This window comes from Simochromis diagramma, unplaced genomic scaffold (genome assembly GCF_900408965.1).
Source record: "Simochromis diagramma unplaced genomic scaffold, fSimDia1.1 OVJJ01000802.1, whole genome shotgun sequence".
In the NCBI taxonomy this organism is placed as follows: domain Eukaryota; kingdom Metazoa; phylum Chordata; class Actinopteri; order Cichliformes; family Cichlidae; genus Simochromis; species Simochromis diagramma.
Genome location: NW_024387492.1, coordinates 22,618,707 through 22,645,718, shown reverse-complemented (window position 1 = coordinate 22,645,718; position 27,012 = coordinate 22,618,707). Strand labels below are relative to the sequence as shown.

The following is a 27,012-nucleotide window of genomic DNA, read 5'->3' as shown; positions in this document are numbered from 1 at the left end:
GTTCCACTTCTCACGTGTACACCACTTTGTGTTGGTCTTTCATGTGGAATTCCACTAAAATTGATTCATGTTTGTGGCTGTAATGTGACAAAAGGTGGAAAAGTTCAAGGGGGCCGAATACTTTGGCAAGCCACTGTATATCAACAGCACGTAGCTCGGAGGATATTTTCCTGCTACATTTACACCCCTCCCACATGACGCTCAAACCAAACCTCCACCTGAAGCTGGAGCCCGGATCAGCTGACCGGCGGTCCGCGCTGTGACGGTGGGTGTCGATGTTGTGGCTGAGGAAACAAATGAGAAGCGAAGGCAGAGGAAGTGCTCTTGCATCAAAAGTTTTCTTTTAATGCTGAAAATTTATCCACTCCACATGGAAGAGACACAACAAGCACTGAACTACGACCGTGTGATTCACGAGCTGGAAATCAACTCTCCAAAAACTGTTTCTCTCCTCAGACGGGTGGATCCTTATAACTTAGACAGCAATTTTCTGTTCTTTTATTCTTCTCCTTTTGTTTGTCTACACAAACCTGAAAGCTTAGAAAATAACCAATGCGAGAGCGAGACAGTATCTTCTGCAGGGATCTTCCTGCAGAGAGAAGAACATCTATGAAACATAACTTAACGGGGCACTCCATGAATGACTCGTATAACAGTAAATTACAAAGGCAGCGGGAGAAACTCCGGCGTATTTACACTTCATCATTTATTCAGTACAAAGTTCAGGTGTGGTCTGTGGTTAACGGAGGGAGGTGAGGAACGTCAAAGTGAAACCAGCAGCGTACAATCAGGTCCACGCCCCCCTCCCACGCCAAACAGGAGGGGGATGAGGTGGATTCAGGGGCTAATGGGTACGTTTGGCAGTCTGCCGTTCAACCCAGATGTCTCTTCGATCTCTGGCTCCTCTGGGGAGCCCGGCGGAGCCTCGACCTGGTCGGACTCCTTCTTTTCCAGTTCCTGCTGAGCTTGAATCTTCCGGATAAGCTCCTTGATCTCCTCGCGCTTCGTTTTCATCCTCTGCTGAGGGAACCACTCCAACAGGTTCATTGGCAGGTGGAAGCTGGGAATCGGATTCTGTACGGAAAGGACGAAGGACAAATGTCACTTACAGAGCAGCCTGAATTTTCAACTCCTGACCAGAACTGCACCGATGTCCAACTCTATAAAGCTCTCACCTCAAAGAAGCTCTCCACATACTGCAGGATGTAAACGCCACAGTCGCTGAAGTTGTCCTGCTGAGGGACGCGTGGGCTGGAACCCTTCATGACGTCCTTCCCAAAACTCCTTTGAGTGCCTTTACGCACCTCCCACTCCACCTCCAGGTACCTAAAACAAACGCAGACGTAGTCAGACGCCACGAAACCCACAGAGCAGGTCCGAGTAGCCTCAACGTTAAAGCATTTTATGCACTCCAAGCGGATTACTTCTATGATTGATAAATGGAGGCAACTGATTGGTCGCTGGGAAGATGCGTCAGCACAGGTGCTGTGTGTATGTGAATGAGAGAAAGCAGAGGACTGCAGAACTTGATGAATAAGTGATTTTCATACAGTTTGGGTTTCTCATAAATATTTATGGTGACATTCTTGGTTAAGTTTAAAATGTGTGTTTAACACAGTAATGATGATTTTGTGCAAACAGCAACAGTTAGGTAATCAAATAACTGATGACTGTGCCGCTTTTTAAAAAGTAATCTTCTGCTATAAAAACTAAATTTTACAACAAACCAATAAAAACAACTTTCTGAACTTTCCAGCCATGACTCCAAGTATTTGCTGGTATGTGGATTTTTTTTTTTTTTTTTATATTTCTCCCACAACATACAAGGTCTTCATCAGGCATCTTAATCACCTTATAGTACCATATCACCTCATTAGAGCTCTTCGCTCTCAGACTGCAGGCCTACTTGTTGTTCCTAGAGTATTTAAAAGTAGAATGGGAGGCAGAGCCTTCAGTTTTCAGGCCCCTCTTCTGTGGAACCAGCTTCCAGTTTGGATTCAGGAGACAGACACCATCTCTTCGATAATGTTTGTCTCCTCTAAGATTAGGCATCAAACTTAGCTGACTGCAGCATCGGGTTTCTTTGGTTGTGTTCTGTATTAACTTGAAACTGCGGTAAAGACACACTCATTGTTTTGGTTGCAGAGTAGCACAACTACAGGTGAGAAGGTCCAAGATTTTAAAATTACATTTTTATCAGTTTACTCCTTTTAATTAACCATAAAGACTTTATAATACTGTTTTATTTAATTCAGTTAAGTTTTGCATAGCATTAATAGATGCCATGCAAAAGTAATGAGGATTTTAGCATTTTAGGCTACAGTGCTAAAAGAATAATTAGTAGAAATAACATAATATATAAATAAATCAGTGACTGTAAAAATAAATAACTGGATACCTAGAGTTGTTTTCTGTGATAGAGGGGGCTAATCGTGTAAGACAAGCTATATAGAAATGATCACTGGACTATTTTCATACGACATGGACTTAAACAGTAACGAATACCAGGAATGAGCCAGATGTTTGTCAGTGCAGATGTGGACACTCACTCTCTCAGAGTTTTGACCACGGTGGATCGAGCCGGGCCTCTCAGGGAGTCCATGATGAGAATACAAGGCCTGGAAGAGAGAACACACGATTGTGTGAGCGAGGGCTCGCTCTGCTCTTTGCTTCAGCAGGGCAGCGGCGCCCTCTGCAGGTGGAGGAGCAGCAGTGCATGCACTCACTGTTTGCAAAGGCTCGGTTTGGTTGTCAGGCTCGAGGCGTCGGAGCCGAGACCATCTTCAGCCAGAGTCCCGTCCTCGCTGCACTCGTCCTGCACAGACACAGAACTCATTGAGTGTGTGCATGCGCGCGCGCGCACGCACACACACACACACACACACACACACACACACACACACTGTGGCGAACCACGAGGGGTGGGACAGGAAACAATCAATGAAGGCTGAAGCACCTGACAGGAGCTCTGGTCATCGGAGAAGGTGTAGGGGTCGTCGTCCACTTTTCCTGAACCGTAGCACATACTGATTCTGTGCAATCCGCCTAGAAATCGCAGAAACCAATCAACAGATTATTAAACAGAAGAAAACTTGAATACAAACTTTCATCAAACCCTCAGCAGGGTGAGGGTGTGATGAAGATGCCTCTGTGAGGCAAACTCCCTGCTACGCCGGTGTGTGCAACATGTAGCTCTGTTTTCATTAAATGCCTCTTGAGAGCCGAACGTTTCAAACTTCACCACATTCTGGTGTATTAAGTAAGTGTAACTACCCCGTGTTTCTCTGAAACTCCCTTACTGAACCACTGGTCAGAGCCACGGTGCTCGACTCACTCGTGTATTGTTGCTCGCCGTTGACCTGGCCGTTCCCTGACATTGCAGAGGGCTCTTGCTGCCCACCCTCCGTGAATGCAGGGCTTTCAGTAGCGAGTTCGCCATCAGTCAGATCGTCCAAGGACCCCTCGGGAGCTCCTCCGGGTGAAAGCTGCTCCGAGGAGCTGTCCAGCCCGTCTCTGTCCGGAGACAGAGGCCGGCAGTGGTCCGGGATGTTCTCCTCAGACTCTGTGGTGAGGGTAGCGGGAAACGGGCTGTGGTACAGCGGGTTCTGCTCAAGCACCGGACGGTCAAGGCCCGGGAAGCAGATAACGGCCAGGTACCAGTGCGCTCTGAGGAAATAGAAACAGAGCTTCCGTCATTCAGCATTTCAACGGCTTCACAGGACCAAAGCTTTCCATGAAAAACAGCCGAGTACAGATCCAGACACTTACGACTCATTGATAGGGACGAAAATAAAATCCTTCTGGAATAAATCAACATGTCGAGTCCACGTCTTTACCCTGTTGTGCTTCCTTTTCTGGATTCTGGGAAACCAAAAGAAGTCAGGTTTAGGAGTCAAACCGTCAGACGATTATCTTTAAAAACATTCAGTGCAGGCAGAGGCGACACTCACGGCAGGTTTGTTGTGTCCGGGGCGTTCCTGCGCTCTCTCTGGTTCAGCCGTTTGTAGAAGAAAGAGCTGAACACATGGATTCTTTGTGCATCTTCTTTTTTTAACTTCTCTAAAACTAAATATCTAAACAGGACAGGAAGAAAATGTCACCGAAAATGATCTCAGCCTTAAAAAACAAAAAAACAAAACCCCCCCCCAGAATGATCTTGAGTATAGACGACATGAAAACTTACTTTAAATAAAAGTCTATGATAACATCGTTAAGGAATTCCCCATCATTAAGGCAGTGCAGGTCTTCATTAGTGACGGTTATTCCACCTTTGGCTGGAGGAGGAGGGTACACCATTAACCTGCAACACAGAGATGAGGGTAACAGCAGCGCCATGGGCAACAGGGCAAACAGTTAAACGACTCCTGATACTGAAAAGTAAACGTGACGCTGTGATTTAAACTGCAGGATTATTTTTGAATTGAACCGGTCAACAAGCCCTGCAGGGGGCAGCAGAGGTGCTCACTTGATGATTGGTCCGGAGAAGGTGGGCTGCAGGTCGGTCATGTCGTCTTCATCATCTTCAAAGAAGGCGCTGGTCTGCTGTCGGGTGGCCATCCGCGTGCGCACAGGCATGCTGACGGATGCTACGGGGGAGATCTGTGAAGCCTTGGTTACTGGGGAGGAGGCGGGGGTGAGTTTGGGTGGGGTGTGTACCGGCGTCACCTGCAGAGAGCAAAGAAGAGAAGAAAAAAAAAAAAAAGAAAAAAAAAGAAAAGAAATCTGGCTTTTAATCTTAAACTGTTGGACCAGCTGCAGTCACTGTGGTATAACACAATACCACATAAATATGACCATATAGATAAATTGATTATGCCGTGTTTTTATATATAAAAACACGGCATAATCAATTTATTTTTCAGCCCTGGAGGTGGATAGTGGATATGAGTCATCAGGCGTCAGAGGGCGTTAGGGATGGGTACCGGTATCCGGTGCCATGATGGCACTGGTTCTGACATAAACGGTAGTAACCAGACCGAAAAGCAGCGCACATTTTGGTGCTTTATTTCGGTGTTTTTTTTTTTCCCCTGAGATGTCATACACTTTGAATTCTAGCCAATCATTTTACCATTCCGAGGATAGTAGGCGGGCCCAGGTACGTACATTCTTTTAGAGCAGAGCTACAGACTAAAAACGCCCAAAGCAAAGCGGTCAAAAGTCTGGCTGTACTTCACAGCAAAAGATGCAAACTCAGCAGCCTGCAACAAGCGCTTTAAGGTGATACTGTGCAAAGGAGGTAACTCCTCGAATCTCATGAAACACCTGGCGACGCATAGCGGGGCTTTTTAAAGCCGAGAAATGCACCGTATTTGATAGCTTGCTGCAAGAACTCACACCGAGCACATCTACTGCGGGCGTGGTGCCTGTTATCAGAGCCGGAGTTAGCAACATCCCCCAAGAACCCGAAGATTAGAGTCCTGGCCCCTAGCCCTGCCAGTGTAGCAGAAATGATCACGGATGATGGCAGCAGCAGCCGTTCTTCTCTGGTGAGTAGCTTAATGTTGTTCGTGTGTAATTTACATTGAGTAGGCTAACCACGTTATTAAATTAATGCATTTAAGGTGAACTAGCAAACACCGTCGTAGTTACATGCGGCTGTCTTCTTGTTTGATGGCAGATACTCCCTTCACCCTGGCCAAAAAGGCTAAAATGACCAAAGAAAAAGAGGGAAAAAGCTGAACATGAGAGGTTTTTGGACAAAGTTTGTGTTCTCCATTCTTTAAGCACCGGTTCGAGCACCGTTTAAGCACCGGCACCGTTTCAAAAGTACCGGTTTGGTACTGGTATCGGATAAAACCTAAACGATACCCATCCCCAGAGGGCGTCCAGTTTACTGCATAAATGTAATACTGGTACATATAAATGTTAACCTCGAACATTACATAAGCCCAGTTTTGACTTTTGAGATCTGCAGGTTTCCCACCTTCTCCTCCCTCTGCTTTGTCGCCTTGTTGTAGTTGACGAGTCGGATGTTGGCCTCCTCGAAGGGCAGCTTGGCAGGGAAGGGCATGAGTTTGTTGGTCCTGCCGATCTCGCCCAGGATGTCCTCCAGGATCATCTGCTCCTTCATCGGCAAGCCGTTCTCGAAGATGAGGACGATGTACTTCTCGTCCGACTCTGGCGGCGAGAAGGGGTTTACTTTGACTCAGCGTGAAGACACGTCAATGCCACGCCGAAACATTTGTGTACTCACCATCTCCTGTGCAGTCGTACCACTGGCCTCCCTTCTCCTTGGACATGTTGAGCTGAGTGCGCAGGCGCTGGCACTCCTGCGGGGTCGTCTGGAAGAACAAGACGGGAAGTTTCCGCACGTTGCACCACTCGCAGCTGATCAGCTCCGACGCCTGAAGGCACACCTTCTCTACAGTGCCGCGCTCTGAGCCTGAAGGTGGACAAATGGACACATTTCAGGAAAAACAAACAAAAAAAAAAACAACAACAAAAAAAAAAAAACAAAAAACGAACAGGGACGCCACGAGGGTGCGTTTGCGTAAACAACAACTTTATTTTCATGTTTGCTGAAGCTCAGAGTTTCTGTCCTCCACATGTTTTCAGTGGGTTTATAAAAGAGAGATCACAGGTTCATTTAAGTGTTATTAATTATTAGGAAATGTACACCAAACACCTGCCCCTGACACCCTGTGGGCTTCCTCCACCCTGATGTCATGTGATTTATTTAATCATTTATCTGATCAGTGGCAGTGTACTGCTGTCTGCTGCAGTTTCAGGAGTTTTTTCCCCCAGTAACGGCTCTGATCTCTGCTGACAAGCACAAAGAGGAAACTGCACAGCTGCATTTCTCTGAAGCAATGTTCAGCGTCCATCATCATCATCTTCCTCCTCTCTGTGAGTTATTTAATGCCATCATTAGTGCGGCTTCATACCTTCGGTCTCCAGCTGGATGTGCTCGATGGAAAACTGAGGAGACAAAAGAACAAGACAGACTAATTTATTCTCACCGGACTCAGGATTCGATCAGTTTTTAAATTTGAGGCTTAAATCTCAGGTTTTAAAACATTTTTATTTTTACATTGTACATCGGTAGAGGCTAAGCCTACGCTTGAAGCCACTGAGGTGTTCGATGGCAGGGGTGACGCGATGCCACCGTTATGAATTTTCTTGTCACAGTCCAATAACTCCAGCCGTACTTATCGCATCTGTTTAACATCTTTATTGCATTCCATCGGTTGTTTTAGTTATTCAAACTTTCTCTTTATCCAACATCATTTATCATAAAAATCACAACAGTGCAGCAGTCAAACTGTTTGTTTCTTCTGACCAATAACACCTGACACCAATTACCCGTGTCTACCTTAAATGCAGTTCCATAAACACGCCATACCTTAACACACAAAAAGTGACCCCTAGCGTCACACATAAGGTAACACCACAAAAAAAAAAACAACAAAAAAACAAAAAAACAAACAAAAAAAAAAAAAAAAGCAACTACAATTACGGTACATCTAATTAAATCTGTTTAATTAATCTGCCAGAAGTCTAAATGTGTCATCTTATTTATTATTAATTTATTTATCTACCAGCAGATTTGTCTACTGTAGATCCTTATAACTCTAATACAAATTCAGTCATTTTTCACATATCAGCAGTTTATGTCTTGCTGCTCGCAAGTGTTTGAAACTCTTCTTAGAATACTAACATCATAAAAGATCATTTAATGAAAAATAGACCCCTTCATCCCCCACCGCTGATTTTTTTTTTTTGGTTTGTATAATAGCTTACACTACAAAATACATAATCTGAAAATCATCCAAGTTAAAGTCCCTGAGAGAACACAGAAGTGGAGTGAAAGTATAAACACACTCAAGTTCTGTGTAAAAACTGCAATCGAATTAATTCGAGTGGCTGTTTTCACAAATAACGTGAAACTGCACTACGAGAGAACATGTAACACTGAAAGCAACATGGCTGCTGCAGTAGTGTGAGTGAGAGGGACATCGAGAGTGACATGCTAAAGGTGCATGCTTAAGCTCTTTGGTCAGTAAGACTGGAAAGACATCACTAGCTGTTTCTGGGTCCAAATTCAAACAAACACTGCAGCATCACTGACAGTTACAGACGGTCTACTTTCTTTCATCTGTAATAAAGTGATCAGTGTGGCTGCTCTACCAGGTGCAACAATAAAGTTTAACATCCAGACATCCATGAAAACAGAATTTATGAAATTTAATGGAGTTAGAAGTTAGCAGGGAGCTAGCTTTCTAGTTTCCACCTAAATATATTAGATACAAGTTCTGAGTTTGACTCAGAGATTTCTGACAAAATTAAAACCTACAGCTCTGCCATCACTTCCAATATAAATGGAGACAGAAAACTAAACAGCAGTGACGTTTGTAGGGTTACTGAAGTTGGGCTAGCTCATATATAATGCTGTGCTATGTGGTGGCTAGCTACACAGCTATGGTTATCATAATATAAACACAGTGAAGCTGGAGGATGAACGCTAACTTTTTTCCACTCGATAAAAGTTAACGTGAGTGTTCTCGGTGGTCAGGGACAAATGCAATCACATGGCAGGATGCTGTAACCGGACCAAACTTCAGTCAGGAGAACAACTGAGATAATCCATCCACAATATGAGGTTAGTCATTCATATACTGCTGCATGGGCTGGGCTGTAGTTACATCATAAGGTTTTAAAAACTGAGCTTTAAAACGTGCTGCCAATGAATAGTGGTAATAAAAACAGAGGCCGATGGTGATCACCGAAGCTGTAAGCTGACAGACTTCCCAACATCTCAAAAATTTGACTAAATCAGCGTTAGAAGAAAAGTGTTTCATTTTCATTTCGTTTCAAAGGTCTGACATTCAATAATACAAATAAAAACCAGCATTAAAGCGCAGGCTTAGAGAATGTTAGCAGGAGCAAAGAGCTGGTTTAGGATCAGGGATTAATGCTCATAGGAACAACTAAACTGTTTGTAGCCAATTGGAAAAGATCAAATAGTAAAGCTGCATCTCGGAGTTCAACTTCTTATTGATCGTGAGGGAAATGCAAAGACATCAGACGCTTCACGCCCTCCTGCTCTCTACACACAGATCCGAGGGATCTTCCGGGAATGGTGATGCTATTTTCTGGAGAATTGATTGGTCATTAAGAAAGTGAATACATGGGCCTTAAATGGAAAGCACTCTGGTTGATATGACCTTTGAAAAGGCACTCTGACGTTTTCTCCAGTGAATCATCAGAAAACACACAAAGCATCTTAATTACAGAAGCTCGTTCGTGTTCCTCTACGTCACAGACGTGGCGCAGGTTTAGACTGTGACTCTAAGTGGGTGAAAATTGACTTGGATGCAGTTTGTAAAGCTTAAATGTGTTTTTTCCAGCCCTGAAAATGTAATGGTTCCAGCTTCTGTACTCAGAGGGCTCAAAACGTGAGAAAAATGAATAAGAAGCACCAAATCTGAGACCCACCCTCTGTGAATCTTAACTCTGAAAATCTTCAAATCCTGCACGGTTTCATCAATCAAACCAAAGGTGGTGTGCTGACACAAATCAGCTGATCCTGATCCCGAGACTGAAAACTGCATTTCTATAAAAACTGGAGAGACTCACGACGACGGGCTTCGTCACCATCCTGCGTAGAGATCCCACTCTTACGCTCCGACACTCCAGGATGATGCTGTCGCACAGGTTGGACTCAAATTTGGGTTTCTTCGTCCTCGGTGAGAACTGCTCGGGAGGTTGATTCCCAAACTGTGGAGGAAAAGAAGGAAAAGCATCAGTTATCTGCGGTCAAGCTACAGGAGGAATCGGACGAGCCCCAAAAACATCCCACCACGTCTCACCTGATCTTTCATCCGCGCTCGCCGAGGTATCGTGATCTTCGTGCTCACCATTTCTTCAAAGAAGTCCAGGTTCACCTCCTCCTCCTCCTCCTCTGCGACGCTCTTCACCGCCGCTTCCACCCTGCCTCCGGAGGGCGCCGGAGAGGAGTGAGCGGAGTCGGCGGGTCGAGGGGAAACGCTGTCCAGTCTGTTGACGCTTCCCGTGCTGGCGTTGTCGGCCTCTTCTTCCTCCTCATCACTGGACAGGACGACTGAGGGGAACATCAAACCCTGTTAAACGTCTCTCCGCTGGCTCATTTTCAGCTTTGTGCCTGAAGTGAACGGAAACCTTTCAACCACACGACATTACTCATATGTGCAAAAAGCAAACCACACAAATCTGGACCTGCATGAGGAGTGATGTAGATTTTCAGGTTGTGCCTTTTCAAACACGACAGAACTAGAAGTACATAATTTTTCTAGCTTTTTAAAATGCATTTCCACTGGTGGAATAATTACTGTACATTCTTGCTATAAGCCTTTAAAATGTCAGCTCGGTCTCTCAGCGTCTCCGGTTGATACGAAGCCTCCGATGTTTGAGGTCGTGCAGCTCTAGCAGCTCCACAGCAGCCAAACACGTGGACAAACAAAATGACTACTACGAATCTGATCCCTCGATGAACTTTAACTCTGAGAATCTTCAAATCCTGCACGGCTTCATTAAACAAACCGAAGGTGGTGTGCAGACATGAATTGGCTAATCCCGATCGGTCACCAGGCGAAAACTGCATTTCTGTAAAAACTGGAGACACTCTCGACGACGGGCTTCAAGCACGAGGACAAACAGCTACTGAAAATAAGTCTGAGAGCTTTCAATCACCGAGTTTCTATCAAACTAAAAATATGAGAGACGTGGGATCAACTTCAGGACAGGCATTTAAAGTAAAAGCCCAGAACATCTCATTTAATCAATCAAAAGGACGCCTTATCCCAGTATGATAAACTGTGCAAAACTCAAAAGTAAACACAAAGCAAGTCGACAAATTAATCGGTTTTTCCATCCTGAGCCCCCAAAAATGTGGAACTTCTAGGGGAAATCTTTTAAAGCTTCTATCTCGGAGAGAAAAAAAGGAAAGGTACTGCGAGAGCCGGGGTCCACCCTGGACAGGTACCCAGCCTCAGAGCCGGGGAGAACCCACATGCAAACACAGAAATACCGGCTGTGTACTGCTGAACTTTAAACCACCATCATGTGATCAAAAACACGTATACGGGATCAGGAAGTGCTCACTCGGGCTGGACGTCTTACTGAGAGCAGAAGAAGAGAACACAGCTTCAGCTTATGTATCGATTATAAAATCATTTCACTTGCTCCAGCGTCGCACAAACTGAATCCATCATAAGCAGAAAAGTCCTCTTAAATTAAAGAGACTACTTGTTAATCTCATTTTACTGTACTTACTTATTTGCTTTTCTTAAATGTAATTTTATTAAAAGTTTTATTTGAAGTTACTTATTAAATAGTTTTTACACTTTCTCATCAACATCAGCCACAAAGTGATGCACGACGAGTGAATTCATCATCTCCACACTCGGCTTTACCTAGAAGCTCGATGAAAAGCTCGGATGCTTTACTCACTAGGATCGTTCAGTTCGTGCTGCTGTGCCGCCGTCGCCGTCCTCGTAGCTTTGGGTGGGTTTCTGGCCGCGCAGCAGCTCGACGTCCCTGCTAACAGGGGTGTCCTCCCGTTGTTCAGAGGCAGCAGGGTCCCCCTGGTGGTCGCGAGCCGTGTGGACAGGGCGTCCCCGCGGGGAACCCTTACGGTCACGACCGGTTTGTAAAAGTTTTGCTGCAGGCTGTTTGGTCCAGAGGAGGGCTGGGATCTGATGGAGGGCCGCAGGGCTGGGGTGGGCAGCGTAGTCTGCTGGCACGGCGGCGTCGATAGATTGTTCCCACAGTTCTGACACTTGCTGCTGTCGTTACTCGGTTTGTTGCACTTCACACACATCCTCGAGCAGACGGTCGACCGGAGAGGCTGCCGACATAAAACACTCGTTAGAGAGGTGATAAAAGGTTTTGTTCTGCTCACTACAACAATCTGAAAGTTACAAGCAGATGATTTAATTACAGATTTTCTTCTTTATTCCACTGAAGACGCGAGTCCGTATGAGTGAGAATTAATGAAATTGTTTCAGCTCCAAAACTACGAGTTAAACAGGATCAGAAGGAAGAAGGTGGACAAAACTTAGAGGCTAAAAAAATAAAGTTATGTGCAGCAGAAGCAAGCAGTGAACATAACATGGAATCAGATATGGTGACCTTACTAGGAAAAACTGTTTATTTACCCATTCAGGAATCCGAGTCAGCATCTTAAACCAATATTTACTTTACAACTCCTGTGACACATAACAGCTGCCAAGCTCAGCCTCTTAAAGCTTTTTTTCACACATGTACTCTGACCTTTAACCGCCAAGACTAACACAGCTGCAGTTCCTTTAATGTCCACCAGAGGCTCCAGCAGGGGGTCAGCCCCATAGAAATAAAGGTGTGAAAACTCGCCTGTTCATTTGTGTTCAGGCTTGATGTTTAGTGGACCTGTCTAAAGGATGTGTTGCTGGAGCCTTTTGAAATACTTTTACTGTGCAGTTAGCAGTACTAACAGACTGTCTAAGACACCTGTACTCCAGATTTGGTTTAGTGCTTTCAAAACTGACCAAACACCACATTAAATAATTTGTCTTGATTCAACTGAATCATCCAGGTCTGGAAATGTTGATTCATGTGGATGTAGTGTTTGGTCCTCAGACTGAGGATGAGTGACAAAATGTTTTTTCCCCACTGAAAATGATAAAACAAACCCCTCATACATGCAATCACCTCTGTTACCGTTGGGTGGTGTCGATTTTTGTCCCCACAGTCGATTATTTCACAGCCAAAAGTCTGATTTCTCGTTTAAATGATTGTGTTGCATCCCCTTCTGTGTGCATGAAGCTTCAGCTGGGCAGCAAACTGTACAGTCATCACTTTCACAACATAGTTGATGCATTATTATTTAAAAATAAATAAAATAAATAAATCACGGATTTTAAATGAATGAATTCATCTAACGTCTTCCACACGGGATGGATAAACTCTGCATTTGTTCCCCAGCTCTTCACTCTGTTAGTTTAGACCGTGGCGAATATCCACTTCCTGCCAAACATCCATCAGTTTGTCTCTGACTGTTTGCCGAGTGTTGGGTTCCCTCACCTCTGCTGCTTTGACCTGCGAAGAAAAGCTGCATCCCTCCAGCGGTTTCCTCTTCTGCTGGACACGACGTTTTATGTTCAGGGTCTCCTCCTCTGTAAGATGAACCCATAAAAGGATCAACAGGTGGCATCATTCTGAAAACCTTCCTGGACAAAGACGAGGCAGCGTGTGTGCAGTCTGGGAGGCGAAACCCAGGGCGAACTAGTGCAACAGGCACGAGCTGCCGCGTATTAACAGTCCCACATGATCTTATTAGGTGAGACTGGAGAAGTATACATTTTTAAGTGGAAATGATGCTCGGTGGGCTCACAGGAGTCCAAATATTGATTCATGGCGTTTTATTATGAGCAGTGAAACATGCCTCAGCACATAAGGAAATTCTTTTATTCTCTCTGAGCTCCTTTAATCACTTTAACTGGCAAAATTAAAACTACTGATAAGAAAACAGTCCTCTCCAAGGTCACACTTTATTTTGAAAATATCTTTTGCAAAATAACCCAATGGCCTTCAGAGCCTGGTATTTATTAGCTCAGCAAATGTTTTTATAAGTTTCCTGCATCTGCCGGGAGCTTGGAGGATTAATGTGGGAGGCCTTGGGTCTCCTCCTCCTCCTCCGGCAGGAACAAGGAGGAGGCTGAGCCCAGATCTGTAGCCCTGCAGACGCTGCTGGCTGTCACACTCAGCGAGCACACACACGCAGCCCGCTTACACAAACGTTACACAAATACAGACACCGAGTAGCACTCATCTTACGCACACAGATGCCGAACACATCACACACACTTTTCTCTGCAGGCAACGGGAACACAGCGTGCCTGTCGAAACTCAACACCAGCCAACTGCCTGTAATCGCCAGCAGCCTGATCTCGGGAAAGTCTTTAAAAACATGCAGTGCGATGCGCTCAGTGTGCTGTGAGGTTACCTGGCATCTCTGGGCAGGTGAGGACGATGTTGTCTACTTCGAGAGTTTGCTGTGTGGTGGAGAAGTCGTTTCTGCAGGAGAAGGGGACCAAAAAAACAAAAACAAACAAAAATACTTTGGTAACCTCTGGCAAAGCTGGCAGATCATGTTCTCAGCAAATCCAGATCTTCACTCTGACTTTCAGACATTTTTTTTTTTTTTCTGTAAATTGAGAAACTTTAAAAATAATCTTGATCGTGGTGGAGACACCGCAGGCTAAATAATTAACAGGCTGAACACTGAGAGGCTTAACCGGGCTTAAAATAAACACAAACCTCTCACGGAGACTGATGGTGTCTGAAGCTAAAAATCACAAGAAACAGATGCTGGCATAAAAATTAAGTAATTTATGAAGCAATTAATGATAAATATTTACTGATTCCAGGATTTCTGATGAGAGCACTTACAAAGAGTCTGTTGTGCAACTTTGCAAACGGAACGGTTTGGCACTCTGGCTGAAGAAAAGTCGTTTTAGGTGTTTGATGGGATATTTATGATGGAGACCGAGCACTAGAGGCATGCAAGTAAAGCTTCCAGAGCTGTTTACATTTGATTTTATCCCAGTATCTTTGGATGGGACTGAAGTTCTTCATTTTCCCCTCTCATAACCGTCCAACGGCACAAAACAAACAGTCAACAAAAGGCTCCAAGAACTAAACATCTTACAAATATGCCGAGTTTAATGAGTGCTTCTTCAATGTGCACAATTTCTCCGATCATCAGCTTCACAGGGGTCCAATTTTTTTAATTTTATGTATATATGGGGAGTGTGACACGACCGCTGTAGCTGGTAGCACTTTTAAATGCAATTATGTGACAAAGTAATTCCAACACAGTGAAAAACAGACCATCCAGCAAGTTTGGCTTTCAGTCTGGTATTTTATGGAGGTTGAGATCCTTCTTCATTCAGAAAAACCTCAACACTTCACACCGTTAATGAAACAATAACTGTGAAAAACATGCCCTGAGTAACTTTCTTGGAAAGAGTGTTTCCATCAAACAGTCATGAAACTTAAGCAAAGCAAAAACTGACAAAATGTGCTGAGCACAAAAACAAACAAACAAAAAACCTTTAGAAACAAATGAGAGGATCAACGATCCAGGGCCATGAAATGAGCTCCGGTTAGTTCGGATCAAAGCCTTACCTTTCCTTCAAATCAAGGCTGCTTGAAGATGAAAATCAAGAGAGAAAAACATCTCACTAATGCAATCAAGTCCTGCGCTGTAATTCATTTTCTGCAGCTGCAGTTCAATTAAACTTATTTCTCTGCAGCACACTTCCTTTTACACACAGGAAGACTATAAAAGGAACCCGAGCACATCTCTTAGATTCAAATTACTTTCATCTACTGTCAAGAATATCTCATGCTTATCAAGCATCAGCTTAGTTTTATCTAGTTAAGGAACATTTACGCAGCCTGTTTCCCAACAGTGGAATTATAGGGATGTAAAAGCTAAACGGTGGTTTTTCAGAATGACTCCAGTAAGAAGCAGCACTCACTCTGAGGCCGGTAACACGATTCCTGAAGTCATAGCTCAAGCAAATTTCACACATAAACAGCAGTATCGAGCGTGCAGGAGACATTCGTGATGTGTTTATGGGACCTCGGAGGCGTCCATGCATCCTTTCGATGCAGAGGAGCAGCGGCTGTACTCTGAGCCCCCGCTGACCAAGTGTCCAGACACCCTTCAAAGAAAACTCTGGAGGGTGCTTGTATCCACGGTTCGTGACGACGGGTGAGGGTGGGAAACAACTAAACTGAGCGCTTGGCTTTCATGCTCCACCACCACAGAGAGGTATAGCATCCACATCAGCGCAGATGCTGCAAAAATCTCCTGCTCCCTCCTCTAATCACAAACAAGACCCCAAGATACTTAAACTCCTCTGGCTGAGCCAGCAGCTCCCTCACACTGGGCACTTTTCCGTGGCATCATTTGCCGATGCTCCTCCCAGCCACATCGCTCTCAGCTACAAAGTGAAGCCAAGAGAACTTCATCATCCACAAAAGACCAGAACCGCTCCATCACTGGGCTGCACCAGGAAATTCTGTCACACAGAAGTTATGACCAGAGTCACCGACCAGAGGCAATGAAGAACGAGTCTGAGCCTGTCGGCAGCAAAGCAAACCGAGGACTCGTTGTAGCTGCGCAAGAATCAAACATCACGTCACCACAGGCCTGATGCCCCACACTACCACAGCACCCCCCACAGGACACTCAGGGACGCAGTCCAAAGCCTTCTCTGTATGAAGCGCTCTGAGTGCTCAGGTACAGTAGAAAATGTCTACAGCCATCTTTTTTGCTACAGTAATTGAGTGAACATGTATGCACATATACAAGAAGACTGCAAAAGGGAGCAGCTATCATCCAGGTGAAACCACTTCACGCAAGTCGAGTTGCCCGAGATTCACAGAATTTACAGAAAAAGTAAAAATGTTGTGATATATATCGTTGTCTGGACGATAAAGGTCTTATATCAGGATATGAGATTTTGGTCATATCGCACAGCCCTATCTCCAAGTAAGCCAGAAAGAAAGAAAAAAAAAAGGAGAAAAATAAAAAACAAATCTGCAGTTGTACAAGAAGTTGCTCGGACTGGCTCTGTCTCACCTTTGGACTGGTTTCCTTATTGCGGAGGGCAGTTGTGCGTGCTGAAAGTGGCGCCCTTGTATAAAAATTCCTTGTGAAGGTGCAGACGTTAGGCGTGTGGGTCCGTTGGACATGGACGGCACCACGACTGTGAGAGGGCCCTCACTGCAGGAGAGACAGAAAGAACACATTAACCCTTTAACACAAAGACAGACACACAAAACATGAATTCACTCTGAAAATATTTTTACCCACATTCAGCTGCAAAAATTCTTTAGTGTGCCTGTAGTTTTAAGTAATGAGACCATAATACAACTGAACATATTATATAAATAAACAGTAACCAGGCATCAAGTGAAGTCAACAACTGTAGTTCTGCTAACAGCCACCTGAGGCTCCACAAGCATCCAACTTTACATGTTTACAGCCAAGAAACTATTTTAGCCATTATTCACATCACACCAGCTGCCAAAAGGGGTTATTTCTATGTTAATGACACACTTATACTTTATTAAGGCTTACAGTCTATCACTGAGGCCTGACTTCATTTCAGAGAATTCAAACCACTGACATGGTCCTTATTAATCAGACTTTGTGCAGTTGGAGACTTTTGGAGCCTTTTTAAGAGATTTATGGATGCAGGTTTATAACAAACCAAGCTACAATCATCTGATAACCTAATACTCCGCCCTCTGTTGTGGTCACTTCTGACTCCATTGCCTGCAAACAGAGAGCTTATACAAACAGCACGCAGCATACCTGAGCCTTTTAGGTGCCAGCCTGGTCAGAGGCTTCATGTGATTATTCGTCCGGTTTTCATACGTCCTCAAGGAATCCGAGGGAGTGAAGTGCCTAAGAGTGGGAGACTGGAGAGAGGAGACGTATATTATTATTATTATTATTATTACAAAAAATTAAAAAAGCCAGCAGTTTGAGACAAAACAAGATAAACGGTCAGCCTACAGACAAACCAGTAAACCTTAAAGTTTTGCACTTTTGTGAAACCCAATGCAACAAATTTCCTGCCACTGAGAATTACATCACTCGCTTCCAGATCTGAAATGTGAAGCAACACAGAAGTGCCTTTAAACTGCATTCTTTCTAACGACCAGTAGGGGACAGCAACTCTGGGTTCAGGAAGTTCACCTGTATAGAAGTGTATGGGAAAACCACCCAACATCTCACTTCATTTCTGAGATCAGTAAACAGTCTTCTGATCAGTGCATGATCCAAGCTGCTAGTTAATCTTACTGAATACAGGATAAATATTATTTTGTAAATAAAACGCACCACCAACCAACTGGGTGGATTTGTCAGTATTTTACACGCAGTCCACAGATAGTGCTGAAGACACTGAAAGTTAGAATACAGTTGTGGCAAATCTTTTGAACCGTTTAGTACAAATCTGTGTTCCCAGTCTTTTTTTGTTTTTTTAACAAAAATCAATCATTTTTCTTAATTTGAATTTTCTTAATGTTCCCTTTTAGCATTTGGGATTCCTGGTCAGAAAAAAAACAAACATTTAAAATGACATCAACAGCAGTTTTAAACTGATTAACAGACAGTGATGCATTTAATTATGATTTCCTGCATTTTCAACCTCATAGGCTTCATTTAGTTTTGAAACGGGCATAAATGAGCGCTGTTGTAATGAAGACAATGTTACACACAAGTCTCGAAAATTAAAAAAAAAACATCCAGTTGACTGCAAGCTCATCCTCGAGAGAATCACTACAGGCCAACGCCCACCAAGAGCTCACATTTTCCCCAACAACATCATCATCAGCTGCCCTTAAAATCGACTCCCACGGCGCCCCGGCAGCCTGAGCTCATAGCTCGCCGGGGTCCTTCGGGTGCCACGCCGGGCGCCAAACAGAATCTGGCATCGTCTGCTCCGACTGCAGGACTGATCGATGAGCACCACGGCCCGCTGGGAGTCCACGCCACCGGCGGGTGGGAGTCAGGAAATGCGACGGGGAGAAGAGAGAGAGGGAGAGAGCGAGGGGTAGCTTACCTTTTTCCCCTCAGGGGAGCTCAGCGGCTGCCGGTCCATGTCCTCCACACTCACCACACTCGCACTGAGAGGAAAAAAGGACATGATGAAAAGCATGTTTATGCTCAGCTTTAACATATTTTAAAACTCAGCCTGTTCAATGTGTCTGTGTGGGTATAAAATAACATGTTTGCACTTTAATGGGGACAAAGTGGGTCGTAGGGTTTGACCGATATATTTTCATTACTCCACCATTTGTATTCCTTCATTTTAGCACAGACTGAGCAGAGATAATTAAGAGGCAGACAGAAAATTTATCAGAAGCTATTTAGAGAAAAAAAAAAAGTTTAATCAATGAAAATCTGAAAACATGAGCTTGTTCCAATTTGACGCTTTTGTTCTTTTTAATTTGGGCTACGTCCACACTAATGCGTTTTCAAATAAAAACGCATAGTTCTCTCTCGTTTTGGCCTCCCGTCCACACTGAGACGGCGTTTTACCTGAAGGAAAACGCTCTCGAAAACGGATACATTTGAAGACGCACAGTCTTCAAATGTATCCGTTTTTGAGAGTGGACGCACAACTCTGTGAAAACAACTGAAAACGCTAGTGTGGAAGAAAACGCTGTTTTCAAATCTATCCGGGCTAGTGTGGACGTAGCCTTGGTGGCTACGTCAATTCTTCCAGGTGTAATCCAACCTGCAACTAACATTTCACCATTTTTTATTTATTACATTTTTAATTTTAAATGGGTGTGTTGCTTTAGGTTGTGGACCTCAACTTTAGATAAGTGATCTCAACACTAACGGCTGAGTTTATTTTTACTAGATATGCCAACTAATAATAAATGAATAGAACCTGTTTTTATATCTGGGATGAGATTTGATTTCTGAATCAGCATAGGTAACTTTAAAAAGAAGGAACTTTTAAATAAAACTCAAATTGTTAGAGCAAGCAACCATTTTAGATCAAATCTCAGTCCCAGGGATGGGCGTATGATCCCTCAGATGCAGACAGACGGGACTTTTGGCACCCAGTTTGGTTTTCAAATTTGACTAACAAATTTTTCTTCTTTTGCATGCAAAGCACAAAAAAAAAAGGCACAAAATGAACCAAATGTAATCTCAAAACCATGATGGTGGTTTAGTAGAAAACCAAGTCTTGTCTGGAGAGCTACAGGAAGCTGCCCCCCCCCCAAAAAAAAATAAAATAAAATAAATAAATTTGCCCCATGCCTCCCAGAGGGTCGGCTGTTAAACTAGTCAAAAAATTAACATTTTAGCCGCTGCTATGTTGGTTTTTGGAGCCAGAGGTGACTCTGTTTTGAAGTCAGTCACAAATTTTTAGGCACTTTAACATTCAGGACCCACTTTACTGTCCCATTCTTCTTGTTGGTGCTTATGTATTTGTGCCAACTCCCATTCTACCTGCCATCTAACAAGGACTTTGTAGTTTAGCTTAAGTCCTAAAATGACACTAAAGAGGAACGCTTCGTGTTCCTCTTTAGCGTTAGGACAGTATATAGTATACATGGTGGCTGTGTTGTTTTTGGACTACTGCCCATTCAGATTAAGACATTAAAAGAACATCTGCTTGGGTTTTAGAACATTAAACAATTATTAAATAGAAATTAATCATCAGTTGCTTTGATGTCCTGCTTTTTACATTCCTATTATTGGAAGCCTTTACAAATCTGCGACCCATCCTGGTCGCTGATGTTTAATATTAGCCAACATATCGGTCCAACCCTAGCAGGCGAGGATGTGCACGCACGCAGAGGTTTACAATAGCACACTGCTCAGGTCTGCTGCGCTAAAACACCACTGAACTCATAATCAGTGGGGAATAGGCTGCTCGTCAGCAGCAGGGGTGTCACTGGGGTCTTTTTCCTGTATGTGCAGTGCAGTGCAGCGCTGATGGTGGTGCTGAAAACGAGGGCTGGAGAAGTGCTTACTCATGTCTCCTTTCCTCTTCACAGTCACCAGAAAGAGAAAAGCTCCAGTTGTGCTTGTACCCTCCATCTCGCCTGGTCTCTGATCTATCCAGGGCTTGAATTGAATAATAAATCAGACTCATGTCAGTGCACGGAAACAAGACACAGGCATTAGCTGAAATGACCATTTACAGGATGCCCCGCAATTCACGGGCTGATCCTTTCACCTAGAAGATATGAAAAGCTTGGTAATAATCAGCAAAGACGGGAACCTGCTGCAGCGTGGCGACAACAGGAATACACTCATGTCACTGCAATGAAGTGTGATCAAACAGCAAATTTCTAATCATTTTACAGACTTAATTACTGCGTTAGCATCAATGAGAAAGTGTGACAACGATGCCAATTTGTGTCTCTAAATAAAGATTATTAAACAGATGCCAAATGTGATAACCTGTGACATGAGAATAGAATTCATTCATTTTACGAGCAACTGGAAACTACATTCAAATCAGTGGGAATAACCTGGAAGTCCTGCAGAAGATGTCTGACATTTCCTCCAACAAACAAAACTGCTATTTAAATGTTTGTACAAAGTCTTGAAGGTTGGAGGTAAAGAGGTTTGTAGTGCGTAAAGACGTCACTGATGTCTGTGAATGTATGAATGAATGTGAGAGGCAGTTTAATGCCTCCAGCTAAGCTTTGCTGTGGATTCATCATCTCAGGATGGACCTTCAGCGGTGACTACATGTGACAGTAAACTCAGCGAGTCTGATGTGTGTTACTGACAGAAACATATGCAAGTAGTCTGTTACCTGTGACCCTAACTTGACAGGTTTCATGTGATAAAACACAGTGAGCAGCTGTCCATGCTCTGCATTATCCATGAGTTATGGGGTTAAAATAAACAGCTGCACAATCATATTTAAAATGAATAAAAATCAGTTTTTCCAGGCAGCCTGGCAAACAGAATCTGGGAGGCTTTTCAAAGAGATTTACTGTTCACAGAACACATTTTTAAAAATAAAGTACATACTCTGAAAACTGAGTTATAGCTCAGTTATATTATACCCATATTAAGTTTAAGGGGAACGGAGCTTCTTTTATGTCAGCTGCGCGTTTTTCTTCACCTTTGTGTTTGTTTTGTTAAACTCGTGCCTTCTCTCTGTCGTGCTGTGACATGCAAACTTCTTAGGAATTAATACCTTATTTTGGTGTTTGTGTGTCCCTAAACCTCCTCAAGGGAGAAAAATATTTTAAAAATTTGCATATTAGTTTGAATCACTGACCAAAAACAAAAACACCGGAGACAAATACCAACGCAAAAACATCTGCTGGATGTCGCCACAAACGCTTGACTTCCTGTTTCCTCCCAAAAATTAACCGATTTACTTTGAAGCGGATTTCAAAACCACAGCACCCAGCAGGGAATTCAAAGGTGGAAGAATTTTACTTCAGTAAACCAGGAAAAAACAAACCTAACAGTTATTAAACAGGCTGCGTTTCAGCTGATTTATTCCATCTAGGGGATCAGAAAGTGGACAAACTGATGGCATCATGTTAATGCAGGTTATCCATCTGGCTGCAGGCCCAGCAGCTAAACAATTAGGTCCCCTCGGTTCATACAGGCATGCTTTTTTAGAGCTCTACCGCCAACAAACACTAATTCTGAGGCCACTGCCCCCCAAGTGTCCCGCATAAAACTTGAGGCCAGGATTAGGAGAGACAAGCAGCTGAATATTTTCATCTTGTAAGGAAAAACACTGCTCTATTTTTAGTGACTTATCCATTTTATGGGTCTTTTTAAATGACTAGGGGGGGGAAAAAAGAAGCTAAAATTCAAATGCACATATTAGATTACTCTTCCAGAGCTCCCCTGCCTCAGCTGCCTCTCATCTAGTTCAATCCTGCACAAACCTAATTGAGCCTGTTCCTATCTCTTCCAGCTAATAGAGACGACCCCGCACACACACTCTGCAAGCTTCACATTGGCTCCGTCTCCCAGCTTCATAAATCACAACAAATGCCCCAGAAAACAGGGAGTCGAGGCCGTTTCAATTCTTTGAGGTTTACTCTGCTCATTTATCTGGACTGCAGGGGGTCTAACAGTAGATTTCCTGAAGGACAAATCCACGATAGAGGGTTGGGAAGCATCTTTGTCACACAGGAATTATCCAAACAGATGTTTGAGCAGCTGACAGCTTATTATCAATCATAAATGAGCTCAGAGGGACCCTCCTGCCCCCATAATAAACACCCAGTTCATTCACCTGAAACACTTCAAGCACAGTCCTGAAATCTGTTTCTACAGATCCACAGCATGACATCAAATCCTGGCCTGCAGCTTCAGGGTTACAACGCTTGCAATTCCTCTACTAAGATTGAGATTTTTTTTAAGAACATGACATTTCCCAGATTAAGCAGGAAGGGAGGGAATATTATTCTGATCTTGATTTAAAAAGCCAGGTGGGGTATCGTGCTAACAACTATTTTCCTACGTTTACCTGTATTTAGTATTTGTGTTAATTTTTATTTCATTTTGAGTTTGTTTTCAGGCCAATTGGGCTTCAGTTGATGCCTGCAGATTTTCTCTTTTCAGTTTAGATTTATTTTTGTTTCTGTGCTAGTTTTAGTCTTTTAAATTACAATATAGGCTTTATTTGTATTGCACTAACAGAGATTAAAACTAGAGCTGTTTTTAGTGTAAACAAATGTCTTTGCACTGATCTGAGCACTTTCAAACTTTTTGTTCTACTTCTGCAGCACTTTCTGGATTTCCCATCTGTCAACAGATGCATACCCCAACTCCATTGTTCAGTTGCACAAAAAGCAGGTCAGGGTTTCCACCTGCTTTTAAAAACGCCACCCTGCCCCATCTAAATGTACCCCCAGCAGGTCGCAGTTAACAGACTGAAAAACTAACTCAATACAGAAAGACCTGAGAAGCTGCATGAAGGTCCAGGATGAGATAAGAATGAACTGGGAGTCATGAAGGCCCAATCTTAACTTATCTGCAGCCTTCAACATCTCTGGCCATACCAAACTCACTGACAGATTACAGAACTGGTTTGGCATCTCTGACATTTTTTCCCATGATACTAGTGAAAAAAATAAAATAAAATAAAATAAAAATTCAGAACTAAAATTAAGGTTGTCATCAGCATCCCTCACATGTGAACAACACTGTTTTCCTCGTATATGTTACCCCAGGACAGTTTCAAAGACAATTTGCATCATTTCTATGCAGACGATACATAGCTGTAATTTACTGTTAATCCAAACAACCTTAAGAGACTCTCCTACCTCAATGACTGGCATTAACGACTGAACGTCTTCAAATTTACTTTTTCTCAATCCTGGCAAAACTGATGTTCTTCTGCCCCCTCGCCAACAAATCATCTACTTAGAACCTTGCTGTCATTTTTAACCAGAAATGCAAATTTAAAGCTCACATCTCAAGGCTTATCCAGTCTTTGTTTCTTAAATGAATGAAATATCACTAAAATCAGTCCTTTACTGACACCAAATAATCTGAAACTTCCAGTACACGCTTTAATTTTCTCCCATTTTGATTACTGTCTGTTTGACATGCATCTCTCAGTCCTCCTTAGCTCATCTTCAACTGGTCCTTAACACTGTAGCTCGGCTACTAACAAGAACTAAACAATTATTTTATAGGTTAGCTTCTCTTTATTCTTTTGTCCATTGTGTGTGTGTGTGTGTGTGTGTGTGTGTGTGTGTGTGTGTGTGTGTGTGTGTGTGTGTATATATATATATATATATAACAATGACTGAAACACTGATAATTTACATCTATTTGTTAAATATATTTTTAATCCAAACCAAAGCACTTTTTAGCTGACAGTTTTAAATCATGCTACACAAAATAAAGTTATTATTATATGTTTGTTGTTCCTTGACAGAGTTCTTGAAATGAAATCATTTAAAAACAAATGATCTGGTTTAAATACTATTTTTGGCTCAAGCTTAAATGAACTTGCCACATCGTTTATGGGAGTTTGACTGAGGATTCAGAGAAGAGCTAAAGATGAACGACATTAATCATCTTATTTTAATCACTGTTGGAAGCCAGTTGAGTTTGAATTTTGATTGATTGCAAAGCTTTAATCGAAACAGTAATAAGGTTTTCCCTGCAAACAGAAAATGTTGCTGCCTCCCAAAGATAAAGGAAAATCACCAGCAGGGTGCTTTTTGACCTCATTTACTTCAAAACAAGGCCTTTTTTGTTCATCAACATCCCCAAAAGCTGGAAAATCCACTTTTTTCAGCACATATTTCTGTTTAACAAAAAGGTAGCTCAGACGAACTGCGCTTGCAGGTGTAATATATCAAGCCCAGTAAAACATGACCAATCAGCCCCTGAATGCCCACGAGCCAAGAAAAACAATGCCCCAAGCCTGCGGGACTAAAATGTGGTTTTTGGCTTTTATGAAATGTTCTCCTAACGCTCAACAATCGACCAAAATAAACTTGCTACTGAGTCAATCTGAATTTTATTATTCACTAATGTAATTATCCCTTTTAAACCTCAGTCTTTTCAATGAGAAAAAGATAACAGCAAACCTCACGGGCCATATGTAACATACTGGATGGGCTGAACAATACATAAATAAATGCCCCCAATAATAACAACAAAAAGATATAAGTTTTATTTTTTGTTCCAGGGTAAAAAAAAAGAAAAAGAAAAAGGGGCTGCTTCATGAGGAGACAGCTTAACTGCTTGGCACCACCTTCAGATAAAATCTGTTTTGTGTGGTTTTCAGAAAGCCGGTGAGCAAGGCATTAACCGACATATGTAAACCACCTGGCTGTGAGTGACGGGAGCCCTTCAGAGTTCAATTTTCAATCTGAATTTAAGCTGAAGGGCAGAGAGAAAGCACGGTGGGTTAATGTTTACATTTTTTTAATGTTACAGTTAGCATGCTAACATCTTGGGCTGGTGTTACCCTGCTAGGTTGGGCGCTGCGTGTGTCATTTTCGCCGCTTTTCTGTGTGTCACTCGGGTGTTTTTGCATCTTTCTCCTGTTGTATTAACGTGTTGTTAGAGCTAGCTGCCAAGCAGAGACAGGAAGGCCTGTCGCTGAACACTGCAAACCCAGCTAACGTCAGCGCTAACGAGGGGGTCGCTAGCTCAGACTGTGCAAGCCCAGAGTCCAGTAAAGCCCGCAGAACTGAACCGAACCGGACCGGACTGCACGTGTCTCAACTTCCCCCTCTGGGCCCCGAAGTGTGTTTGTGCCCGCGGCCTCGCAGAGCTCAGTTCAACCCCGTGTGTGTGAGGATAAATGTGTTTTAACAGCGAGCTAATGCTAGCCATAACTCGCTGGTGTTCCACACGTAATTTGGACCGATGGTGTTCAACGCCAGAGCGGCCAGAACCTGCCTCTGTGTGTGGGTAAAAAAGCTGCTGGGCGGCCGGAGCACGGAGCAGAGTGTCACGGCTTACCTTCAAAGAAAAAGCTCTTATTGTGGGCCATGTTTAGTCCATGATCCTCCTCGGATGATAGTGTTGCTCATCAGCGCACTCAATAGAGCAGATATGTAGCTGCCTACGATCAGCTCGGAGATCAGGCTGCAGAAATTCACCTCGGTGCCGGAAGTGTGCGTAAATGCTTTCAAAATAAAATATTCTAAACAAAATGGAATATAGTCACCACGGTGTACTAGGTATAAATAAATATACGATTCCGTAAAAAGGATGCGAATTTCACAAAAAACAACTTTTGTTTCTGTGGAAATACAACCTCACATCGTTCAAGCTTAAAGTTGTAAATTTACAGAATAAAAAAGAAATTCACGAGAAAACACGAGAAAAGTTCTTTTAAATTAAAAAAAGTTAAAGAAGTACATTTAGCAGAAAAAAATACATATTTATGAGATAACATTAATTTTTTTAAATCAGTTTTGTAAATTTACAAAAAAGTGCCAAAGTTATGACAAAAAAAATTAGAATAAATTTGTAAATTTAGAAGATAAAAAGTGTAAAATTCAGCAGGAAAACACTAACAATTTGTACGATTAAAGCTGTAAATTTACAATAAAACAAAAACAAACAAACCCCAAAACATTTAGGGTTATTGAGGACAAACGGTGTAATTTTACAATGAAAACATTACATTTTCCACTGAAGCTGTGGAAACACATTTCCAAAAACACCACACAAATTGATCAATTTTCCACCCAACTTTCACCAATGTTACCCTGGCCAACCACCAAGAGTTCTCATGAAAAAAACACTTTTTCTTTCTTTCTTAATGTGACAGAGATTAGTTCCTGGATAGTTTTTAAAGCTCTCTGTCTTCTTTTACTACCAAGGAAGAGAGAATTTCTGAGTTTCAAAAAGCTTTAACTAAGCATCTGGCTTATCTTGAGTTTTACATTATAAAAGAAACCTTTGAGCCAAACACATTAAGCCTGCATATTTTCAGTTTTCTAGGCAGAAGTGGCTCTACAAAACCAGTTCCTCAGTTAGAAGCG

General features: G+C 42.9%; 1 protein-coding gene across 3 annotated transcripts; it reads right to left on the bottom strand.

The window, feature by feature from the left end:
• Positions 1-319: 319 nt before the first annotated feature.
• senp6a (SUMO specific peptidase 6a) lies at positions 320-26,139 on the bottom strand. Of its 3 annotated transcripts, XM_040017662.1 has the most exons (24): positions 25,982-26,139; positions 20,536-20,629; positions 18,603-18,666; positions 17,348-17,454; positions 16,610-16,753; positions 15,145-15,162; positions 13,961-14,031; positions 13,039-13,130; positions 11,428-11,824; positions 9,810-10,060; positions 9,577-9,717; positions 6,885-6,918; positions 6,194-6,382; positions 5,924-6,117; positions 4,466-4,665; positions 4,184-4,300; positions 3,951-4,073; positions 3,769-3,861; positions 3,335-3,666; positions 2,957-3,045; positions 2,727-2,815; positions 2,550-2,618; positions 1,176-1,326; positions 320-1,074 (listed from the first exon to the last, which is right to left on the bottom strand). In XM_040017662.1, exons 1-24 carry the CDS (start codon positions 26,010-26,012, stop codon positions 838-840), a joined length of 3,327 nt encoding a protein of 1,108 aa, XP_039873596.1. In that variant the 5' UTR covers positions 26,013-26,139; the 3' UTR covers positions 320-837. The 3 variants fall into 3 exon arrangements, with proteins under 3 accessions (XP_039873596.1, XP_039873597.1, XP_039873598.1); XM_040017663.1 differs by lacking the exon at positions 15,145-15,162 and having other exon boundaries at positions 25,982-26,138; XM_040017664.1 differs by lacking the exon at positions 20,536-20,629 and having other exon boundaries at positions 25,982-26,110.
• Positions 26,140-27,012: the final 873 nt, after the last annotated feature.